Below are 23,510 nucleotides of genomic sequence, written 5' to 3' on the forward strand. Positions count from 1 at the left end.
GAGCAAATTCCAGGATACCCAGAACTACAGAGAGAAACCCTGTCTCGAAAAACAAATAATGAAACACACAAACTTGGGCTAGAGAAATGGCTCAGCAGTTAAGAACACTGGCTGCTCTTCCAAGGGTCTTGAGTTCAATTTCTAGCCAACCACACGGTGGCTCACAACCATCTGTAATGGGATCAGATGCCCTCCTCTGGTGTGTCTGAAGACAGCTACAGTGTTCTCACATACATAAAATAAATAAATCTATAAGAAAAAACCCAGCCAGGCAGTGGTGGCGTACGCCTTTAATCCCAGCACTTGGGAGGCAGAGGCAGGCAGATTTCTGAGTTCAAGGCCAGCCTGGTCTACAGAGTGAGTTCCAGGACAGCCCGGGCTATACAGAGAAACCCTGTCTCGAAAAACAAAAAAAGAAAGGAAAGAAAGGAAAGAAAGGAAAGAAAGGAAAGAAAGGAAGGAAGGAAGGAAGGAGAGAGGGAGGGAGGGAGGGAAGGAGGAAAGGAGGAAAGGAGGGGAGGAAGGAAGGAGAAAAAACCCACAAACTTTGGAGTTGGAGATGGTTCAGCAGTTAGGGAGTGCTTACTGTCCTTGCAGAAGACATTGAGTCTTCCATATTCCTTTATCCATATAGTGGTGACCCCACTTTCCAGGAGATCTGATATCCTCTTCTGATTTTGTTGAACACTAAGCATGCATGAGATGTTTGTGCATGCATGCTAGCAAAACACTTGTTATGAATGAATGAATGAGATGGCTAAGAAGAACACTAGTTGTTCTTCCAGAGGACCTGGGTTCAAATCCTAGCACACACATGGTAGCACACACATCTTTATCTCCAGTTCTAGGGAATTTCACCTCTTCTTTCCTCTGAAGGTACCAGGTACATGCACAAACATATATGCAGGTAAGACACCCATACATATATATACATAAAATAACAACTGTTTAAAAATAAATCTTGGGGCTGGAGAGATGGCTCAGCGGTTAAGAGCACTGACTGCTCTTCCAGAGGTCCTGAGTTCAAATCCCAGCAACCACATGGTGGCTCACAACCATCCATAGTGAGATTGGATGCCCTCTTCTGGTGTGTCCGAAGACAGCTACAGTGTACTCATAATAAAATAAATAAATATTAAAATAAATAAATAAATAAATAAATCTTAAAGTTTGTTTCCAATCCCCTCAACACTAACTGTATAAAACTACCTCATAAAAGATTGACCCTAAAGAAAACTGATCTTTAGAGAAGTAAAGCTAGCTAAATGTTAAGCTAAATGTTAGAACATGTGCTTAGCAGGCACAAGGGTCTGAAGTCTACCCTACACACACACACACAGAGACACACACACACACAACTCTACCTTAAAAGCAACAAATGTGACAAACTTCAACTTTTAATCTAAATTTTAATCCAAAGTTAAAATTTACCCATACATCTCCCAAACAGCAATTACTTCTACAAAAAATAGTTAACTCTGTAAATGAAAATCCAAGACCAGACAATACCAGAACTCATGAGCATGGACCTAAGGACAGATCATTTTATTCCTCATAAAACCCTAGAGGAAAACAGTTGCTTTTTAGAGAAAAAAAGATTTCTACATAGGCACCAGAGTACAGCCAGAGAAATGAAGTATGCACCTGGTATGCACAGGCCTAGAGTTTGAAGAGAGACCCCCACACACAGAGAAAAGAGATGTTTCATTAGTATCTACTAATGCCATATAGTGTTTTATAAACCACTTCTGTCACTCCCTCCCAAGTAAATTTTGGGACTATAAAAGGAAATAATGGGGCCTGGAGAGATGGCTCCATGCTTAAGAATACTGACTGTTCTTCCAAGAACCCAAGTTCAATCCTATGGAGGCATCTGTAACTCCAGTTCTAGGAGACCCATTGGTGCCTCTGGCCTCAGAGGACATTCATGCAGTACACAGACATATATGCAGCCAAAACACATAAGATATATATATGTATATAAAAGTTTGTAAAATAAAAAGGAAATGTCATTTCCTGTCATTTTGCCCCTATAGTGACTAAAGCAGTATGAGTACTACCAAAATGTCATTAAAGGCAAAGCTTTTACATTTTTTAATATTAGCATAAGATTTCTTCATCATGTATGAAATTGTCAAATAGGCCTTTTATTTTCACTATCAAGGCCAAAATGGCACTCAAATACCATTTCCTATAGAAGGAATAAACTGCAGACAGGCTGTGAGTCTGAATTATAGACCAAGATTAAGAAACAGCAGAATTTACAAGAGGCAACCAAAGAGAAGCCATCTGGGGCTGCTCACCATCGCCCTGCATGTCTGAGGTCCACAGCGTCAGGTTATCACGGAGCAGCTGCATGATGAGCGTGGAGTCCTTATAGCTTTCTTCACTCAGCGTGTCCAGTTCTGCAATTGCGTCATCAAAAGCTGCTTTTGCCAACCTGAAATGAACGCACTATTTATTAACCAATTAACAATAAGGATGGCAACAATGGGCACATCTCTCAGTTATCCCACCAGTCTCATTGATACAAAGGTAACAGACAATTGCTAAAAGATAACTTTGAATAAAAATATGTAAAAGTCTGTATTTTTTTTCAGCTTGCGTTGAATATAAAACAAAAGAAAACTTTAACAAATGTATTTCTAGAATTTTGTATAGCTGCACCTGTCATAGTTGCTCCTCTATCTCCATCACATAGATCCTAAGAACCAAACTCTGGCTATGAGGCACCCCTACCCACCTACTCAGCCATCTCAAGAAATGCTACAGTTGTTCTTTAAACACCTTCCTATATATAAACCAAGGCTGGCCTTGGAATCACAACCCTAGCCAAGAGTGCTAGCACATAATTAACTTCTGCACTTGGGAAGGGAGCAAGATCTATTCATGCCAGCTAGGGTGGCACAGGAAGAGCGTATCTCAAAGCAATTATATAAACTGCCTCAGCCTCTCACATGGGATGATTTTTACAGCCCTGTACAAACTCATCCAACTAAGGCACTATTTTTTATTATATATGTGTGTTAATGTGTATAAAAGTGCGGATGTCTGATGAGGGCTGAGGCACCAGATCCCCTGGAGCTGGAGTTATGAGCAGTTGGGAGCTGCTTAATGTGCTGGGAATAAAACTCAGGCCCTCTGAAAGCACATATTCTTGACACTAAGCCCCAAAGCACTAATTACTATGATTTATACAAACTATTACAAACAGGCTAGACTGTAAAGGTCTATATACTCCACCCAAAACTGCCATAAAAATACTCTGTGTTAAAGATGATTTCCTGAGTTCTTTAAGATTTAATGAAAGAGAAGATCTTGGATGTACAATAGTATAAGTCAATACATTTTAATAGAGATTGGGCTATGTGAGCTAATTTACCAATGACATATATATATATCCTTAGTCCCATTTGCTACATTTTAAGAAGAAACAGAATTTACACTTAGCAAAGGCAAAAGAGGCATCAAGCTAGATGCTATGTATGGAGAAACAATAGTGAAAGATTCAGTCAACAGTAACAGATTAACAGCTACAGCTTCCTCAGTAAAAATTTATGGAAACTGGGTCACTCAGATTAACAGGTACAAGAACTACCTTAACACTGTCCCCCCCCTCCACACACACACACACACACACAAACACTTTTTATTTTGCATTGTGGGTGGGCATGCGGGTCCTGGAGGTTACTCAGGCTGGCAAGTCTCATACCAAGCATTTTTACCTGCTGAGCTAGCTACTTCCCTGACCCATACATAAAAAAAAAAAAAAAAGAAAAGAAAAGAGGTACAAAGGAGGTACAAAGTGAGAAAATCAGTCAATGTCCACTTTTCCACTTCTACCTACCACCTCAACCTGGCATGTACCTAAATACAGACATAAACACAAACATATACGCACAAAAAAAAAATTAATCGAAAAACCAAAAAAAAAAAAAAAAAAATTAAAACACATAGACCTTGGATTCAATTTTTCTGCACGAAAACAGGGGAACCAGTTCATATACCAACATACTTTATAAAAGGTAAAAGGAAACAGGCGATTTCACACTATAACCAAAGCAAGGGCACTCATCCTTCTGCCTCAGTCTCCTGAGGACTCTGATTACAGGCATAAGCCACCACCCCTGGAACGGATAGAAGAGCTACAGATACTGTCATCAAGAAATTAAAACAGCTTTACTTATGTAAGATGCCAAGAACAAGCAAATTCAGAGACGGTGAAACAGGAGAGACTGGGTAAGAGTCACAGCTTAACCTTAGACCGGGTGGAGTGATGAAAATGTTTTGAAATAGCTAATGCTGATGGTTCTAAAATCAGATTGATTTTAGATTGATGATTGAGAAACCAGAAACAAGCTGAAATAAAAATGGGAGAAAAGGAGGTTGGAGAGATAGCTCAGTGGTTAAATACATGAGCTGTCCTTCCAGAGGATGATCTACATTCAGTTCCCAGCACCCATAATGGCTCACAGCTAATAACACCATGATTTGATTTCTAGGGGCCCATCATAGCAGAAAGAGAATCAATTCCCTCAAGCTGTCCTCTGATCTTCACCTGCCATGCCACGGGCACATGTACACATACACTGTACACACACACACACACACACACACACACACACACATATACACAAATGTGAAAAAACTTAAAGAATGACAATAGTTTCACATACACTAATGAAACTGAAAACAAAAATGTTCATATTAAACAGAAAATATCTTTTAAAAGAAAGTTGTTCGGGGCTAGAGAGATGGCTCAGAGGTTAAGAGCACTGACTGCTCTTCCAAAGTTCTTGAGTTCAATTCCCAGCTATCATATGGTGGCTCACAACCATCTGTAACGGAATCCAATGCCCTGTTCTGGTGTGACTGAAGATATCTACAGTGTACGCATATAAATAAAATAAATCTTAAAAAAAAAAAAAAAAGTTGTTCATTAAGTACTAAAAGCATTCCCAGGAAGTTGAGGTGGTAAACATCTATAATCCATTCAAGGCTAGGCTAGGCTAGGCTAGCTACCTACCTAGTACCAAAACCCTGCCTCAAAGAAAGAAAGCAACCCCAAAAGACTGAATAAACACTAATAAAATTTAAGTCAAAAGAATCCTGTGACAACCTACAAGAAAACAGAACCCTTGCGTTCCACACAGGGAACTTTTGTCTACTACTTACCTGCAGGCACGGTCGGGGGAATTAAGAATTTCATAGTAGAATACGGAAAAGTTGAGAGCAAGACCTAAACGAATGGGGTGCGTTGGAGGAAGTTCTGTCATGGCAATGTCACTAGCAGCTTTGTAAGCCACGAGGCTATTCTCTGCTGCCTCCTTCCTGTCGTTTCCTGTGGCAAACTCAGCCAGATACCTGTGGTAGTCCCCTTTCCTACAATACAATAGTCACAAAAATTAGAGAAAGTTCTTATACATGGAAATTTTGTCTACCATGTAATATGTGACAAAAACAGTTAATACTTAAGATACAGATTTCTTTTTAGAAACTTTACAAATGACATATTTTTTAAAAACTTTACAAAATTCAGTCCCCATCAGAAGGCTATTTTAAATTATTAGCAAACTACCTCAGAAAATAACTGAAGGAAAAAAAAAAATCACCTGACTAGTACACAACTGTCTCTGAAGAAAGGCACACACTCACACATGTGCTGCCATCACTTCAGTGCCAGGAGCCCAGGAGCCCAGGAACCCTGAGCACACACTATTCCTGAGTATTCTCAGCTTTCTTTCTCTACAGAAAGTTAAGATTATACTGTGAAATTAGAAACTTTAGCTAAAAAGGAAGCCACAAAATAAAAAACCCAGGCAGGTTGTGGTAACAATAATCCTAGCACTTTGCAAGTTGACAGGATCACTCCAAATCTGAGTCGATCCCAATCTATAGAGTTCCAGGCAATCAGAGCTACACAGACCTCTTCTCAAAATAAACTAGGCATGGTGGACCACACCTTAATCCCACTCAAGAAACAGGCAGGCAGGTTTCTTAGTTCTAGGATAGCATGGTCTGCCATTAGTGAGTTCCAGGCCAGCCAAGGATGGAAAGTGGGTGGGGGAAGGGAGGGTGAGCTCAACAATGAAAAGCTAGGTGTTTTGTATAAATACTTTGCCAACAGTCAGACAATCTCAAATACAACAATCAATTCTTCATTAGCATTGTGTTTTCAACTAATTAAAACTTCTGATAATTAACCCTCCAAATTCTCAGCTATTTTTTAAATAAAAGTTGAAAATCTATATTTAAAAAGTTATGGTTCTAAGGCCAACTTTAAATCTTACATTTTCCCTTCTAGTAGAGAACCTACATTTTATAATAGAAAACCTTGGACTCGCCAGTGTTAGCTGCTGGAATGAGGTGTTTGTCCAGTACATCCAGAATGTCACAACAGATTAACTTGAGCTCAGTTTCAACCTAGAGAGGGAAAACATCAACAAATTAACTTTGGCAACTCAAAAGTCTTATTATATGGTTTAGACTGTCTAAAGCACATGGCATCCCTGAACACATGTTGGGGTTTGACTTAAGGTTATCTAAGTATATAATGAATCTATGACATAGCCATGGGAATATCCGATACTGCTATTTCTCAAGAAGGGAATATGGAATGCCAACAGATCTGTGAAGGAACACAGGGAAAACTCATGACCTTCTCCAATTTCTAGGGTAGATCACGTTCCCATACCTCAGACTTTTTCTGAAGACATTTTTGTGCCTTATATAGTCTTTCTGTAACATGCTGGCCTGTAAAGCTGAACCATAAGCTCCTACCTGACATAATAATAAGATGCAATAAATAAATATAATTTTAAAGAAATGAGCCTTGTACAAATTGCACTGGAGTGTCAGAGGCTCCTGGTTTCTGGCTTACATTTCTTCCAGCATTAGTCAGCAGAGGTGATCTGGCTAACTTCTCACAAACATCTTCATCTTGCTCTCCATTTTCAATGAATTCACAAACACTTTAAAAGAATTCTCCCGTTCTTCTTCTATAATCTTATCCTTAACTCAGCAAGACTGCCTCCACCTATCTCGTGGCTTCTCAACAAAGACCAAGTCACTGTTACACTCTCTTAGGTCCTTACTAGCTACAATTACTCCCAAGCTCTTCTGAAACCTCATGCCTTTGACCTTTGACATCACTGTAGCTCCATGCCCTTCTCCCTCATCCACAAAATAACTACAGGCAATCTCTCCAGGTACCTGACACATCACCTGTCATGTTTCAACAGCCCTAACTTTCTACCCTATTCTAGGCAATCTATCCTTGGCCACCTCCTCCTTAGTTTCTTTTTCCTACTGAGAGGCTTATCAAGACTTCAGACTACTGACTTCCTCTCCCAATTGACCAGTTACTTCCCCTGTCTCCTATCTACATCCCACAATCTTAACCATAATTTATCTTAATTTTCTCATGCCTGAGGAACACCAAATTGTCTGTCAATCTATATTCATTGTTCTAAAGTATCTGAGGGTAATGAAATTCCCAACTTATCTCCGTAAGACCTCTGGCATGATTCTTAAGCTGTATCTCCATTTTCATCATCTATAAATTGGGATAATATAACAGCTACCTTCCCGAGGTTATTTAATTAACTTCTAATTCTGCTAAGGTTAAGCCCGCCTTAATCATGCTGGGCAAGAGTTCTACCCTGTACTAGTAGGACCCCATTTTTGAAAATACATACACTTACAGCCCATCTGAAATAACTTCAAAAATTCTTTCTTTTGAGAATGTTGAAAACCCCAATAACCGTTATTATTAAAAAACAAAAAGCAGAATGAGTCTCCACAAAGGCACCAATTCAGTTTCATCAGTATTTATACCCAATTATTTAGTACACAGAGGCACACAAATATTTATTCAATTGGGAAAATGGCTCAGTAGGTAGGGTGTGTTTATGGCCTCGGCTGACATGACAGCCTCAGTTCAAGCTCTGGGACCCACATAGTCTAAAAAGACCAACTCCCACAGTTGTTCTCTGCACGTGCAGCATGGCGACCACCGGCGTGCACATACACAAGTAAATGTAAAAACTGAAGTTGTCCTATGTGTTCACTGCAAGTAATCAATGAAGTGCTTTACAACAGCCAAAGAAAAGGCAACAGTTCCATTTGTTCTTTATATGTGTTTTGTTCAAAACTTAACACCTATGCTGAACACAGCACAGTGGCATAGTGTACACCCCAACCAAGCCTAATCCTGAGTACTGCAGCTCCCTGTGGGATATCTCCCCCTGTGCAACTTCTAAAATAAATAGTTCTTTGCTTTTATCCCAAAATACTCTCTAGACTGTAATTTCTAGTCAAGATTAAATAAAAAGCTAAAAATACGAAATACATTTACATATACACTTATGTAGTTTATATTAAGTGGTGACCTAAAATTACTTAAAGCTATAGACCTGAGATTTAGCCAGATACTCAAAAGAAACAAGTTTCCTTTCTCTACCAGGTATTAACTATAAACATAAAAGGTAACAATTTAGGACACTCAGGTAAAAACCACCGTTACTTCTGTCACAAATGTTACTATTTCTCGACACTACTTTGGCTTGAATAAATGTCTATGCTTCCTAGCTCAAGATAAAAAGTTTTACTATCAGACATGTACCTCATCACTGCCATCCAAAATGCCCAACCAGAGAGTCAAGATCTACTTCAATCCAGGACAGAAACCTCTGTAATTGAGCAAAATAAACCTGTTCTCTATATAAATCAGTTTTAAACAGAGATGCAGGCCAGGCGGTGGTGGCGCACGCCTTTAATCCCAGCACTTGGGAGGCAGAGGCAGGTGGATTTCTGAGTTCGAGGCCACCCTGCTCTACAGAGTGAGTTCCAGGACAGCCAGGGCTACACAGAGAAACCCTGTCTCGAAAAAAAAACAAAACAAAACAAAACAAACAAACAAACAAACAAAAGCCATGCTATCAAGCTAGGTGCGCTAGGTACAGTGCCTTTAATCCCAGCACTAAAGGCTGAACAGGCCAACATCATGAGTTCCAAGCCTGCCAGGGCTACAAAAAGAGACCCTGTTAGCTGCTCTTCCAGGACTTAAGTTCAACTGTCAGCACACCCATGGCAGCCCACAACCAACCACCCCTAACTCCAGTACTAGAGATCTGACACTTTCTTCTGGCCTTCAAGGGTACCAGGCACACACATGATAGATACAGAGATAAGACAAAATGCCCATACATATTAAAAAAAATAATAATAAAAACACAGCATCATATCAAAACGGTCAACAATCTCACCATTTGCCGGTACTCCCGAATCATCTTTAATTTGTCCTCTCCTCCCTTGTTTTCTTCCTTCTGTTCAATGCTGCTGATTATTCTCCAGGATGCTCTTCTAGCTCCAATCACATTTTTATATGCAACAGATAAAAGGTTTCGTTCTTCAACTGTCAGCTCCACGTCCATCCCTGCTACTTTCTTCATTGATTCCACCATTTCTATGCAGGAAATGGTAAAAGGAGACTATAGATAAGTTTTGTTGACCCATCCCTTTCATGTTTATCTTTTCCCTCTGCAAAGCTAATAGAAAACAAAAGATAATTAGGGAGGCTGGAAATGCAGAGGTGAGAGGCTGATGTAGGAAGACTGCCTTAAATTCAAAATCCACTATGAGCTACAAAAGTATGGGACCAGCCAAAGCTACATAGGAAGATCCTGTCTGACCCAGCTAGTACACAAACGCCCTGGGCTTAACCTGGAGCACAAATCCTTTCCAAGCATGGGGAGGGGAGAGTGCACAGGCATGCCTGCAATCTCAGAAGGCTAAACCATCCGGTGAGTTAGATGTCAGGAAACTTAGTCTAATATAAAATAAGCTATGCAACAGTGGCTCTTGCCTATGATCCTAGCACTAAGCACTGAAACAGAGGATTTCTGGAAGTTTGAGGACAGTCTGCATTGAGGAGATGGGGTGAGATGACCCACTCTGAGTTCCTCTGCTGGTATAGATTTTGGCAACTATTATTTGTTACCACTAGATGGCAAGCAAAGAAAAGGGGCCCAATAATCTGAGATAATCCAAGTATAGCAAAAAAAAAAAAAAAACTAGCAGTTTATGAACAACGGAAAGTTAAAACATAATAAATACTGAGCACCTATGATAAAGGAGAAAAGGTGGTTTTACAAAGGTCTGTTATCAACTAGATCTTTAGATGTGATTCAGAATCCCTGGTGTTAAGAGGCAAGAATCTACACTTTAACAAGCATCAGAGGCACACAGTAATATCCTGAGAGTAAGTATACACTAGCCAACAGTTATCACACAGTGAATTAAGCTATATAAAACCAATTGAAATAGTTCATGCTGCAATTTTAACCCCTGCATTGGGAATGCTAGTTAGAAACTGTCTCATACAAATTAAAGTGTATTTTCCAAATTAGCAACCTGAGTTTTATGTTTCAAAATCTAACTCTTTACAGTAGCTGAAATGATGAACAGGCCAGTTACATGCTAGATAAGCACTCGATCATTAAGCTATGCCCTCAGCTCCTCTGTGGTTTTGGTCTGCATTCCCATAAGAGCTAATGATGTTACACTTCTGCTCCATCTTCTTTCTAGTTGCTTCTTAGTTGTTTTGACTGCTTCTTTGGAAGGAGGAAATGTATTCAGATACTTGGTGGGCCACCTAATTTTTAATGAATTCCTAAATGACCAGTATGAGTCATTTATTCTTAAAATCCCAACAAATTCAGTCCTTTCATCTTTAAAATTTTCTATTCCTTTATGCAACAGACTCAAGGACAGCAAGCATCAGCATGAATCCAGGGCCTAATCTCCTTCTGAATGTCTACAAGTGCTTTATGAAGCCCTCCAGGTAAGTCATGCTTATTCTCTTAATATCATCAATGGAAGCAAAACCCTAACCAGTGTTCTTCAAAGCTATGCACAAAAGCTGCCTGATCCAACTTTGGACCAGCCGGGCCACTCAAGGACTCTCACTAACCTATTAACATAAAATTTTTCACTCAACATGGATCACTACTTGGAGTAACAGGCTTGTGAGTCTCTTCTCCCTCTACCATGTGAGTTCTGGGGAAATCAAAAAACAAAAACAACAACAACAAAAAACAACAACAACAAAAAAACCCTTTGTCAGGCTTCATGACAAGGACCTTTACCAGATGAGTCATTTTGTACAACCTGAACACATTTTCTGAAACTATTTTTAACAGGCTGGGGAGTAAAGTAGGGTTCTTATTATATAGCTCAGGCTGGCACCAAATTTCTACAAATTCTCCTACACCTGACTGCTGAGATTAAAGGATATCCCACTCTCCCCACTTGACCCTGAGAGCTAGCTAGTTTTCTTTTTTTTTCTTCCTTCCTTCCTTCCTTCCTTCCTTCCTTCCTTCCTTCCTTCCTTCCTTCCTTTTGGAGGTGGGTGATTAGGTGTCTTGGCTGCATATGTCTACATGTTACAGCATAAATTAGCCTTACAGATGACTGTGCGCTGCCATGTGGCTGCAGGGAAACAACTCCTCTGGAAGAGCAGCCAGTGCTCTTGACCACTGAGCCATCTGTCCAGTCCCGTCTATGGGACTTTTGATAGCTAGAGGATAATGTGTGACTTGCTGAAAATCATTATTGCATAAAAATTCTGAAACATAATATGTAGAAATCAAAGATATGTTAAATCAAATACACTAGATCTGTTGTGTTTTGGGTCCTTTTCATTCACTGGTAATAGTCTAGACTATTCCAGGTCAGCCAGGGTTACTTTTATTGTTTTATTTTTGGGGTTTTGTTGTTGCTTTTCAGACAGGGTTTCCCTGTATACCCCTGGCTGTCCTTGAACTCAGAGGACTCTCTCTGCCTCCCCAAAGTGTCCATCAACACCACCCAGCTGAGACCATTTCTATTAATTCAAGATGTGAATCTTGGGCACAGTGGCACATGACTTTACTAACGCAGAGACATGAGAAATCAAGAGTTCAAGCTCATCCTCCTCTAAAGATAGCCTGGGCAAATGTGAGCCTGTCTTTAAAAAACAAAACAAAAAACAAACCAACCAAAACCAAACCCCCTAAAATAACAGAAAATTAAAAAGATGTTAAGGAACTAGAGTTGCAATTGGTATAGCATACACCTTGAGACCTTGGGGTGAGAAGCAAAAGAGATGGCTAAGCAGTTAAGATTGAATACTGCTGTCCTTGAAGAGAACAGAACCATTTCCAGCACCTATGCTAGACAAATTATAACCATCTACAACTTCTAACTAGAGCTCTGAGGAGATCCATGCACTCAGAACACATATCTATACACATAACGCACTTTAGTTAATAAAATTTATCTTTCCAAAGACCCTGATCTGAGATCTCAACCTTAAGAAAGAAACATGAGACCGGGCAGAGGTGGCGCATGCCTTTAATCCCAGCACTTGGGAGGCAGAGGCAGGCCGATTTCTGAGTTTGAGAGTTCGAGGCTAGCCTGGTCTACAGAGTGAGTTCCAGGACAGCCAGGGCTACACAGAGAAACCCTGTCTCGAAAAACAAACAAAAAAAAACAACAAAAAAGAAAGAAACAAACAAACAAACAAACATGAGGGCCAAAGAAATGGCTCAGCATTAAAAACACTTACTGCTCTTGCAGAGAGGACCCAAGTTCAATTCCTAGCACCTACATTAAGGATTACAACTGCTCTTAACTTGAGTCCCAGGAGATCTGGCAACCTCTTCTGGCTTCCAAGGGCACCAGGCACTCAAAACATTGATATAAAACACACACACTTTTGAGACAGGGTCTGGATATACCCAGCCCTGGCTGTCCTAAAACTCACAGAAATATGCCTTTCTGCCTCTGATGGGATTAAAGGAATGTAACCACTATGACCAGGTAAAATTTTTTGTAAAGAGATCAAATACTCCATCTCAAGGCCTCTGGTGTATTACCTTAACAGCTAGCCCAGTAAACTTAATTCTACCAAATAGACCTAACTGGATTAACCTTACAAAGGAAATGTGAAATACCTAAATGATACGAGGGTCTATTATGAAACTGGCAAGTTGCCCCAGGGTCTAATTCAGTAATTCCTAATAAAATTGAAGGTCATGCTGGCTTGTCATCAATATTTCTAAGGCCAGAGTACTCAGGATGACAGGAAACTGAAGCCAAGGACAATCTGGCTAAAGTCAGAACAATAAAACCAAAACACAAACCCTCAGTGCAAGCCATCCAAGGTTACAAGAGACAGAGATGCAGAGATAGAGTAAAAAAAATCACCATCACAGGCAGCAGTTCTTTGCTAGAAATTATCAGTAAGATGTAAACAAAATAGTGCACCATTTACTCTAGATGGTTTAGCAGGTTAATATGCTTGCTGCCAAGCCTAGCAACCGGAGTTCAATCCATGAAGCCACATAGTAGAAAGAGAACAGACTGCCAAGTTATCTTCTGACCTCTGTACACTGTACACCAGTGAATATGCACACATGCATACATACACATTCTTTAAAAGATTTTTTTTTAGAAAGAAAATAACTTTATTTTTGGGGTGTGTGTGTATATATATATTTTTTTTTCTTTAAAAGATTTTTTCCTTTTTTTTTGGTTTTTTTTCAAGACAGGGTTTCTCTGTATAGCCCTGGCTGTCCTGGAACTCACTCTGTAGAGCAGGGTGGCCTCAAACTCAGAAATCCACCTGCCTCTGCCTCCCAAGTACTGGGATTAAAGGCATGCGCCACCACTGCCCGGCTAAAAGATTTTTAAAAGCCAATTAAACCACATTTTAAAAGGCTATAAAATTAGGTATCATTATAAAGGCAAAGACAAACTAGGTACTAGGTATGGTGGTATGGTCTTTAATCCCAACACACTCAGGCAGATCTCCAAGTTCAAGGATAGCCTGGTCTATATATAGTAAATTCCAGGACATCCAGGGCTGGCTATGCAGAGAAGCCCTGTCTCAAAATCAAAAATAAAGCACATCAATACAAAACAAAAATTCAAAGCAAAGACAGAACATTAATATGACTTTAAAAAGAATTTTAACTGGTTATGGGGTGGGCTCTTTTGGTAATTTCTATGATTAATGATAAGCAATAACATATCTACTTGAAACAGGAACTTAGATGCTTTTCAAAAAAAAGCTCAGGTACTCATTTGAACCTATTAGATAGTAACTACAATAGGGATGATGGCTGGCAAGGTAGCTCATTGGGTAAAAGCACTTGCCACAAATGCCTGGCAGCCTGATTCCTTGAAGCAGAGAACTGACTCCATTGCATTGTCTTCTGACATCTCCATGCACACACATAGCCACACACTATTCATGCTTATAGGCACATACAAAGAAACTAAAGCCAGAATAAAAGCCTGACTTTTGCCCATCAGTTTGTCTCCTTCACTTGGAAGAAGGCAAGGATTAAGTTAACTCTCCTTAATCTGCAATCACCTTGAAAACCACGAAGAACAAAACCTCTGAACACCCCCTTAAACCTCCAAACCAAATGAGAGCAGTGTGAAACGAAGGTAATAATCACTTTGTATAAACCAGTCTGAGCCCCTTAATGATGAGAGAGAGAAGATTGCTCCAGACTACCTTGCAAACCACAACCAAGACAAAGCTCAACCAGACCACACCAGGTTGTACTTATATCTTACCCTAATTCTTCCTCTTTATAAACTGCTGTCTGAGGTCACTGGACACTACATGTTCCTTTTCCTAATATAAATTTGAAAAAAAAAAAATCCCATTTTGCCTGGCATACTGGGGATGGAGGATCAAGTCGAGTCTCTGCAGGTCAGAGCTTGATTTCTGCCACACACACTCCAGTTCAACTGTTTTGATTGTATGAATGAGGAGGCATGTAAATGTTAGTGCAAAATAAGGCATTCATACACACAGTGTGAACCTTTAAGAGGAGTAATTGGAAGAAAATGTTTGCTGAGAATTCCACATGAGCAGCAGCCTTCAAATGGATTCTATAGGAAGTTACTTCAAATGCTCAGGTGTTGGGGTGCTTTCAAATAATTCAATGAAATTTACAACTGCAAAAAACCAATACAATGTTAAGGCAGGCAAAATCAGAACTATTACTGAATATAGTAAACTCATCAGTAATTTAGTAACAATATTAAGCTTTATGGAGTTTTATGCTGTTGTTTGCACTAAGGTCTTATGTACCCCTAGGCAGGCTTCCAACTTCTCATCCTTCCTTTCTCCACCTCCCAAATGCTAGGAATAGATATGTATGCACCACCACAGCCAGCTTGAATTTTAAACCAGTCTTCTAAGTGAAGAGGTCATGCTGTTGATATCTAGGAAAAGAGATAAGGCAACGTTTCTTTCACCTGAAACATCCTGTACCTCCAACATCACACTGACAAATACTCTTACTGAGGCAAAAAGTGTATACCATAAAACATAGAAAAGAAATCCAAGGTCTGGAGAGATGGCTCAGAAATTAAAAGCACTGTTCCAGAGGACTAGAGATCAATTCCCAGTACACATGTGGTAGCTCACAGCAGGCACAGATGTGGTGCACAGCACAGATATACATGCAGGCAAAACATCCATACTCAGAAAACAGTAATAAAGTTTAACAAGAAATGCAACTTGAGCACTGGACAGATGGATCATTGGTTAAGAGCACTGTCTGCTCTACCAGGCCCTGAATTCACTCCCCAACGATATGGTGGCTCAAGCCATTTGTAATGGAATATGATGCCCTCTTCTGATGTGTCTAAAGACAGCTACAGTGTGCTCATATACATAAAATAAATGAATAAATCTTAAAGAAAAAAAAAAAAGATGCAGCCTGAGCCATCTCACCACTTCAAAGCTGGCAAGATGATCAGAAGTTCCAGGCCATCATCCACTACACCTCAAGTGGGAAGCCAATCCACTCAACAAGAAACTTGCTCCAAAACCAACCAGGACCATTTTTTTGGGGGGGGGGGGGCAGGGGGGTAGATAGAGTTTCATACTGCTATTGCCCAGGTTGACTTAAAACTCTCTGCAAGCTCAGGCTGCCTCATATTTACAGCAATCCTCCTGCCTTGGCCTCTCATGTGCTAGGGTTCCAAGGATGAATCACCATGCCTGGTTAAATCTGAGCACTTTAAAAACTGTGTAAATGTATGTGGTGTAAGTGAACATTCACATGAGGCCAAGGAAGATGCCAGATGCCCTGCTCTATCTTTGCTTTGTTCTCTTTAGTTGGGTCTCACACTGAAGTCAAGAATTAACTAGACTCTTAAAGTCAACACACCTCAGCAATCCTCTAGAGCAGCAGTTCTCACCTGTGGATCCAGAGACTCCTTTGGGGTTAGGAGGGTATGTCAAACAACCCTTCCACAGGGGTTGCCTAAGACCACTGGAAAATGGATATTTATACTACAATTCATAACTAGCAAAATTATAAAGTAGCAAGGAAAATAACTTCATGGTTGGGAGTCATCACAACATAAGAAACTGTATTAAAGGGTAGCAGCATTAGGAAGGTTGAGAGCCACTGCTCCAAACCCAAAGTGCTTGGCCACATCCAAAGTGCCATGTAGTGATGGGGATCTGAACACAGGTCCTCACTGCTTATGATGCATCACTCTTACCTATGGACTCATCTCCTCAACCAAATTTTAACAATTTTGAATTAACAATTATATATAGAATGAGCTGGGTGTAATGGCATACACCATAAATTCCAGCACTTTGGAAGGCAGAAGTAGACGTCTTTTATGAGTTCAAGGCTAGCCTGGTCTACATAATGGGTTATAGGACACCCAGGGCTACAGAAAAACCTGTTTCAGAGATATTCAGATAATATACATTTAGAACACTAGACTACTGATAAGGCTGCACTCAAAAGTGTTAGAGGGTTAAACTGACTTCCCCCACACCCCCCAGGGTTTCTCTGTGTAGCCCTGACTGTCCTGGAACTCACTCTGTAGACCAGGCTGGCCTCGAACTCAGAAATTCACCTGCCTCTGCCTCCCAAGTGCTGGGATTAAAGGCATGCGCCACCACTGCCCAGCTAAACTAACTTATAACTGCTTTTTAAACTTTAAATCTCTGCCAAACTCGACAATTTTCAGTTTTTATTGGTTTTTTCCCCCAAGACATGGTTTGTCTATGAAGCCCCCTGGCTGTCCTCAAACTCATATTGTTTGACTCTTTCTCCCAAGGGCTGCAATTAAAGGCATGTGCCCACTGCCTGGTGACAATTTTTCAGTTTTATCATTAATAATTTTGCTGTATAAATGGGCTCAAGACCTGTCGCTGGGCAGTGGTGGCACACGCCTTTAATCCCAGCATTTGGGAGGCAGAGGCAGGTGGTTTTCTGAGTTTGAGGCCAGCCTGGTCTACAGAGTGAGTTCCAGTATAGCCAGGGCTATACAGAAAAACCCTGTCTCAAAAAAGTCTGTCCTGTCATCACTCCTAAAAAGAACTTACACATGTATGCGTGGGGTGGTGGTACACATGACTTTGATCCCAGCACTCAGAAGACAGAAAGTAGGGGATCTCTGAGTTAAAGCCCATGCTAAACAAAAAAGGCTACACTCATGAGTATCTTTTCAAATCTCTTATGAGCATTACAGAAGCCTGGCACAGTAGTGTATCTCTGAAATCCCAGAACCAGAAAGGCTTTCCTAGGATAGAGGGAAATCCAAATCCAGTCTAGAAATAAAACAAAGGGTTAGAGATACAACTCTGTAGTCTACTTTTGGCTCTTACTTTGGTTACACACACACAGTGTCTGTCTCTGTCTGTCTGTCTCTCTCTCTCTCTCTCTCTCTCTCTCTCTCTCTCTCTCTCTCTCTGTCTGTCTGTCTGTCTGTCTGTCTCTGCCTCTCTCTCTGAATGGGTCACCACCACCTGTAGCTCCAGTTCCAGGGGATCCAACACTCTTTTGGCCTCCATGGGCACCAGCACATATGTGGTGCAAATAAAGTCTAGCAGGCATACACAAAAATATAAATCAATCTTTAAAAACAAAACAATAAAAAAACAACGAAAAGGCCAAATATATACATATGGGCCAGGAATTCAGTCATCCTTGGATAGCTATATAGCCAAGTTGAAGGCCAAAGTGAAACTGTCTTCAAAAAATAAAGCCAGGGACATAATTAATGAAGCGACTGGTAAACTCAGGCCAAAGTGGAAGGAGACAGGTACACCACAGCAAGTGTTCTGAGCATTGACAATCTGCTTGCTAAAAGCAACAATTAGAAGTTAGGTTTAGCCAGGCAGTGGTGGCGCACGCCTTTAATCCCAGCACTTGGGAGGCAGAGGCAGGTGGATTTCTGAGTTTGAGGCCAGCCTGGTCTACAGAGTGAGTTCCACGACAGCCATGACTGTTACACATATAGACCATGTCTGAAAAAAACAAAAACAACTGAAAAATAACTGGGCGGTGGTGGCAAATACCTTTAATACCAGTACTAGGGAAGCAGAGGCAGGTTGATCTGAGCTTGAGGACAGCTTGGTTCCAGGTGAACCAAGATTACAAAAATAAATAAATAAAAATAAAAAACAAAACTTAAAAACAAAACTGGGGGACTGGGCATGGTAGCACATGCCTTTAATCCCAGCACCAGGTAGACAGAAGCAGGTGATACCATCCAAGGCTATATAGCAAGACCCTGTCTCAAACAAAACACTAAAAAATATGTTTATATGTTTAGAAGGGTAGAAAAAATTTAGTGACTATCAACTAATAGAAATGTAAAGGCAGACACAGAAAGGATGACGGGCATCAACCAGCTATAGTGAAGAGAAAATTACTATAAAGTCTGCAGGATATACAAAATAAAAACAAATAGCTAGCCGGTTCTGAAGGAAAGTTCCAGAGGCTAAAGCAGCTGGCTCCAGGAGACGTCTCAAAAGGAAGACTACCAGCCTACAGTCACCAAAAGGGTACAAAGTCACCTGGTACAATCAACTGCATATCCAAAAATAAAATGATAAATTTAGATGCAGACCAAATCTCAAAGTTTAATAAGTGATGCTAATTTAATCAAGAGAAACAATGGGACTTGAACCCAGGAAGGTTTTCTTTAGGGTAAAACAACTTTTTTAGGGTAAAACAAGTATTGGGGCTGGAGAGATGGTTCAGTGGTTAAGAGCACTGGCTGCGCTTCCAGAGGTCCTGAGTTCAATTCCCAGGAACCACATGGTGGCTCACAACCATCTGTAGTGGGATCTGATGCTCTCTTCTGGTGTGTCTTTAGACAGCTACAGTGTACTCATATGCATAAAATACAACAACAAAGTATTCTTTTTTTCTTTTCAAGACAAGGTTTCTCTGTATAGCCTTCCCTGGCTGTCCTAGAACTAACTCTGTAGATCAGGCTGGCCTTGAACTCAGAAATCCACCTGCCTCTGCCTCCCAAGTGCTGGATTAAAGGTGTGAGCCACCACTGCCTGGCAACAAAGTATTCTTAAATACTATTCTTATTCTTAGTAAGACTGGAGAGACAGGTCTGTGGTTAAGAAGCATGCTCTGCTCTTCCAAAGTTCTGTTCCCAACACCCACCCAAGCAGTCTACAATACAAGGGCCAGTAATTTCAGCATCAGGAGATCCAATACCACCCTGTTCTGGACTTATGAGCACACACAGTGCACACACCTAAGTCTAAATTCTCTTGGTAATCTAGTCAAAATTGAAATTTTTTAATGCATACACAGAAAAATACAAATTGCTGAATGCTGTTATGAAAACATTGTATGCACATAGCATCTATTTCAGTAAACTTTTTCATTTGCTAATCTTGACTTGCTGGCAGCTACTCTCAAATAGGTGCCAAATATTTCCTCATCTGTATACTAAGACATACAAAAGTAAAATAGCTAAACACTACCACTAATGACCAACATTTAATTCTTCTAGGTCTTAAGATGAAGGAAAGAAAACTGGAAGATAGTTACTTATGTAATTTGTGATATGAAAGGATAAAATGTAAAACAAAACAAGCTAAGAAAAACATTGGCAGCATTCTGAAATGAAGTTAGGGTCATTAAGAAAAAATGCCAAACAGCCAGGCAGTGGTTGCACATGCCTTTAATCTCGATGGGGGAGGGGTAGGAGGAGGCAGAGGCATACGGATCTCTGTGAACTGAGCCTGGTCTACAGAATTCCAAGACAGCCAGAGCTACCCAGAGAAACCCTGCCTAGAAAAAAAAAGGGGGGAGGGGCACAGTGAGAGAGGGCATGGTTATCACCACCAAGAAAGGAGGAAGAGTCTATAACCTCTATTCATCTGTTCACATCTCAAAAAGCTACATAACAAAGTTATCTATTGCAAAGAAGGGCTGGGGAAGTGATGCAGACTTCTGACCTCCAAAGATGGCAGGCACAAGTGGTACACATACATACATGGGAGCACATACAATAATATAGCTATGAGAACCAATTAAGTTCCTGGAGCTTTCCATCTAGCCACGTATCTGCTGTTTGAGATGTTGGATAACTCAGGTTAGCCTTGAATTCTGCTTTATAGTAGAAGCTGGCCTCTTGCACCTACAAAGTGTTAGGATTACAAGCATGCCTGGTACCCAAGGACATACTCCAAAAGAGGGCACAGGATCCCCTGGAACTGAAGTTATAGATGGTTGTAAGCCACCGAAAGAGTGATGGATATCAATCCTGGGTCCTCCACAAAAGCATTAAGTGCTCTTAACTGCAGAGGCACTTCTCCAGCCCATTTATTTTTTGAGTCAGGGTGCTGGGTAGACTAGAATTTTCTATGCAACCAAGGATGACACTGATTCCTGACCCTTTGCCTCCACCTCCTGAGTCAGCTTTTATAAAGCTAATTTAGTTCAGCCAACTCCTGAGTATGCTCATAATCAGCACCAAATGAGGCAGAGGTACCAGGATTACCAGGTCAAAAAAAATCAACCTGGGCTACACAGTAGCTGTGTCCCCAACCAGTAGCTAAAATATTGATTTAAGTAGATACACAAAGCAAAAGTTCATCCAGGCACAGTGCAGCACACATCTGCATCCCTAAAGTTCTAGCTACTCGAGAGGCTGAGACAACTTGAGTGCACTGCCCCCACCCCCATTAAGCCTAAGTAGTAACACAGTAAGATCTCATTTCAGAACACAGAAGGGACTCAATGTGGCTCAATGATTTCCACAACCCACATAGAAGAACAAACTTCCAGAAGCTGTCCTCTGACTTCCCTATGTTCACCATCACTATTCTGAGTATGCATCATACACATATTCACAAAAGAGTGTAAGGAAACTGTTTAATTACTTTTGTTTTTCTAAAGAGTTTTTCTGTGTAGCCCTGGCTATCCTGGAATTTACTCCGTAGACCAGGTTAGCCTTAAATTCAGAGATCTGCCTGCCTCTGCCTCCCAAAGGCATGTACTACCACCCAGCAGCACCTTGTTTTTTTTAAAACAACTTCTCTCACTAAGTCCTATGGTTCAACAATTAGGCTATGACAACTGGGAGCTCCCAGTCCCTGCCTCCTGAGAGAGAATTACAAGCAGGCTGGAATGACAAGCAACAATAGTTTTTAACTGGATGCTGGGGTTTAAACTCAAGTGTCTGTGATTGCATGACAAGCACCTGACAGACTGAGCTATCTCCCCAGGCCCCCAAAGCAATTTCCACATTATAAAATTAAAAACTAAGAATAGAGCTTCATTCAATGAAAGGACCAGCAGTTCAAGGCCGTTTAGGTTAAGAAGCAAGTTCAAGGGTAGCCTGAGTGTGTTCCATGAGACCTTCTCTTGAACAGAAAGAAGGGGGGAGGAAAGGACTGATGTTTCCAATACTGCACAAACATCAAGTATAAAATGGAAGCTACACTTTCATAGAGTAAAACACACCTGTCTAAATACAGTAATGTTACGTTTTTTTGTCCTCACTTAAAACCTTTTAAATCTTTTAGATTTTAAGTGTTTTTTCAAACACTTATTTACTGTCTGTGTTCCTGAGTGTGTGTATGCACCCAAGGCATGCAGGTGTCTGGAGACCAGAAGAGAATGTCAGACTCCCTACAACTGGAGTAATAGGCAACTGTGAGTTGCTTCATGGATGCTGGGAACCAAGCCTGGACCCTCTGCAAGAGCAACATTCTTAACTGTTGAGCCATGTCTCCAGCTCAGCCTCATTGAATAGAGTTATCTGGAAAATGAGTGGTGCCAGCTTTGTAGGGTCATTTCTTCTTTCTTGAGGTCAGGTCTCACTGCAGCCCCAGCAGGCCTAGAACTTGCTGTTTATTTAAACCAGGCTGCCCTCCAACCTAGAGATTCCCCCAATCTCTAATGTCAAAGTATTTTGATTAATAGACATGTGCCATCAGCTGGACTATGTTGAGACCTGACAGAATAGCATTTAAGAATGGTACTTAAGAAACAGAGGGCCGGGCGGTGGTGGCGCACGCCTTTAATCCCAGCACTCGGGAGGCAGAGGCAGGCGGATTTCTGAGTTCGAGTCCAGCCTGGTCTACAGAGTGAGTTCCAGGACAGCCAGGGCTATACAGAGAAACCCTGTCTCGAAAAACCAAAAAAAAAAAAAGAAAGAAACAGAGGATTACATTCACGATGTATTATGGTAGTCAACAGGTGTGTGTGTGTGTGTGTCTCTCTCTCTTTTTTTATTTTTATTTTTATTTTATTTTTTTTTTTTGGTTTTTCAAGACAGGGTTTCTCTGTGTAGCCCTGGCTGTCCTGGAACTCACTCTGTAGACCAGGCTGGACTCGAACTCAGAAATCCACCTGCCTCTGCCTCCCAAGTGTTGGGATTAAAGGCATGCGCCACCACTGCCCGGTTAGTTGTCTTTTAAGTCAGGGTTTATATGACAGAATCTGACAATGTAGCCAAGGCTGGCCTTCAATTCAGAATCTTCCAGCCAAACATCACAAATGCTAGATTACAGGTGTACAGCATCATGACTGGCTGAAAATGACTATCTTTTTGTTTTAGGGTTCTTTAGTGGTAGTGGTGGTGATAGGTTTTTGTTTTTGTTTGTTTGTTTGTTTTTGAGTCAGTCTCATGCAGCCCAGGCTGGCCTGCCTTTAACTCATTATGTAGTAGTGATTATCCTCCTGCCTCTGAGTGCTGGGATTACAAGTATGTGCTACCATGCCAATTTTATGTGGTACAGGGAATCAAATGGGCAAACACTACCGAGGTTTTGGCATCTTATATATCACTACCAACTAGGAGAACCAACAGGGAACACACTATCCTGCCATTCTATTATCCTACACAGAGCAGAGACCACTGTCAATAACTTAAGAACAAGGTCTCTCTGTGCAATTCTGGCTGTCTTCCAATTCACTATGTAAACCAAGCTGACCTCAAACCCAGAAGTCTGACTGTGTCTGCCTCCTGGGTGTTGGACTATAAAGAATTCACCACCACACTCAGCTTCAGACTGACTCTTTACACATACTAAAAGTAATAATTCCAGTCAGGAATGATGGTGACCGGAAGGAGGATATCTGAGTTCAATGTCATCCTGGGCTACACACACACACACACACACACACACACACACACACACACACACACACACA

The 23,510-nt window shown here is 40.8% G+C and overlaps 1 protein-coding gene across 1 annotated transcript in view; it reads right to left on the reverse strand.

Annotated features, from left to right (window-relative positions):
* Positions 1 to 23,510, reverse strand: part of Ywhae (tyrosine 3-monooxygenase/tryptophan 5-monooxygenase activation protein epsilon) — a 37,212-nt gene that overhangs the window by 5,212 nt on the left and 8,490 nt on the right. Inside the window, exons 2-5 of the mRNA XM_028759330.1 lie at positions 9,267 to 9,466; positions 6,317 to 6,423; positions 5,176 to 5,382; positions 2,304 to 2,440 (exon numbers count right to left, since the gene is read on the reverse strand). Coding sequence (XP_028615163.1) covers positions 2,304 to 2,440; positions 5,176 to 5,382; positions 6,317 to 6,423; positions 9,267 to 9,466 — 651 coding nt within the window. The remainder of the gene's footprint in view (positions 1 to 2,303; positions 2,441 to 5,175; positions 5,383 to 6,316; positions 6,424 to 9,266; positions 9,467 to 23,510) is intronic.

This window comes from Grammomys surdaster, unplaced genomic scaffold (genome assembly GCF_004785775.1).
Source record: "Grammomys surdaster isolate TR1022 unplaced genomic scaffold, NIH_TR_1.0 126278, whole genome shotgun sequence".
Classification (NCBI taxonomy): Eukaryota; Metazoa; Chordata; class Mammalia; order Rodentia; family Muridae; genus Grammomys; species Grammomys surdaster.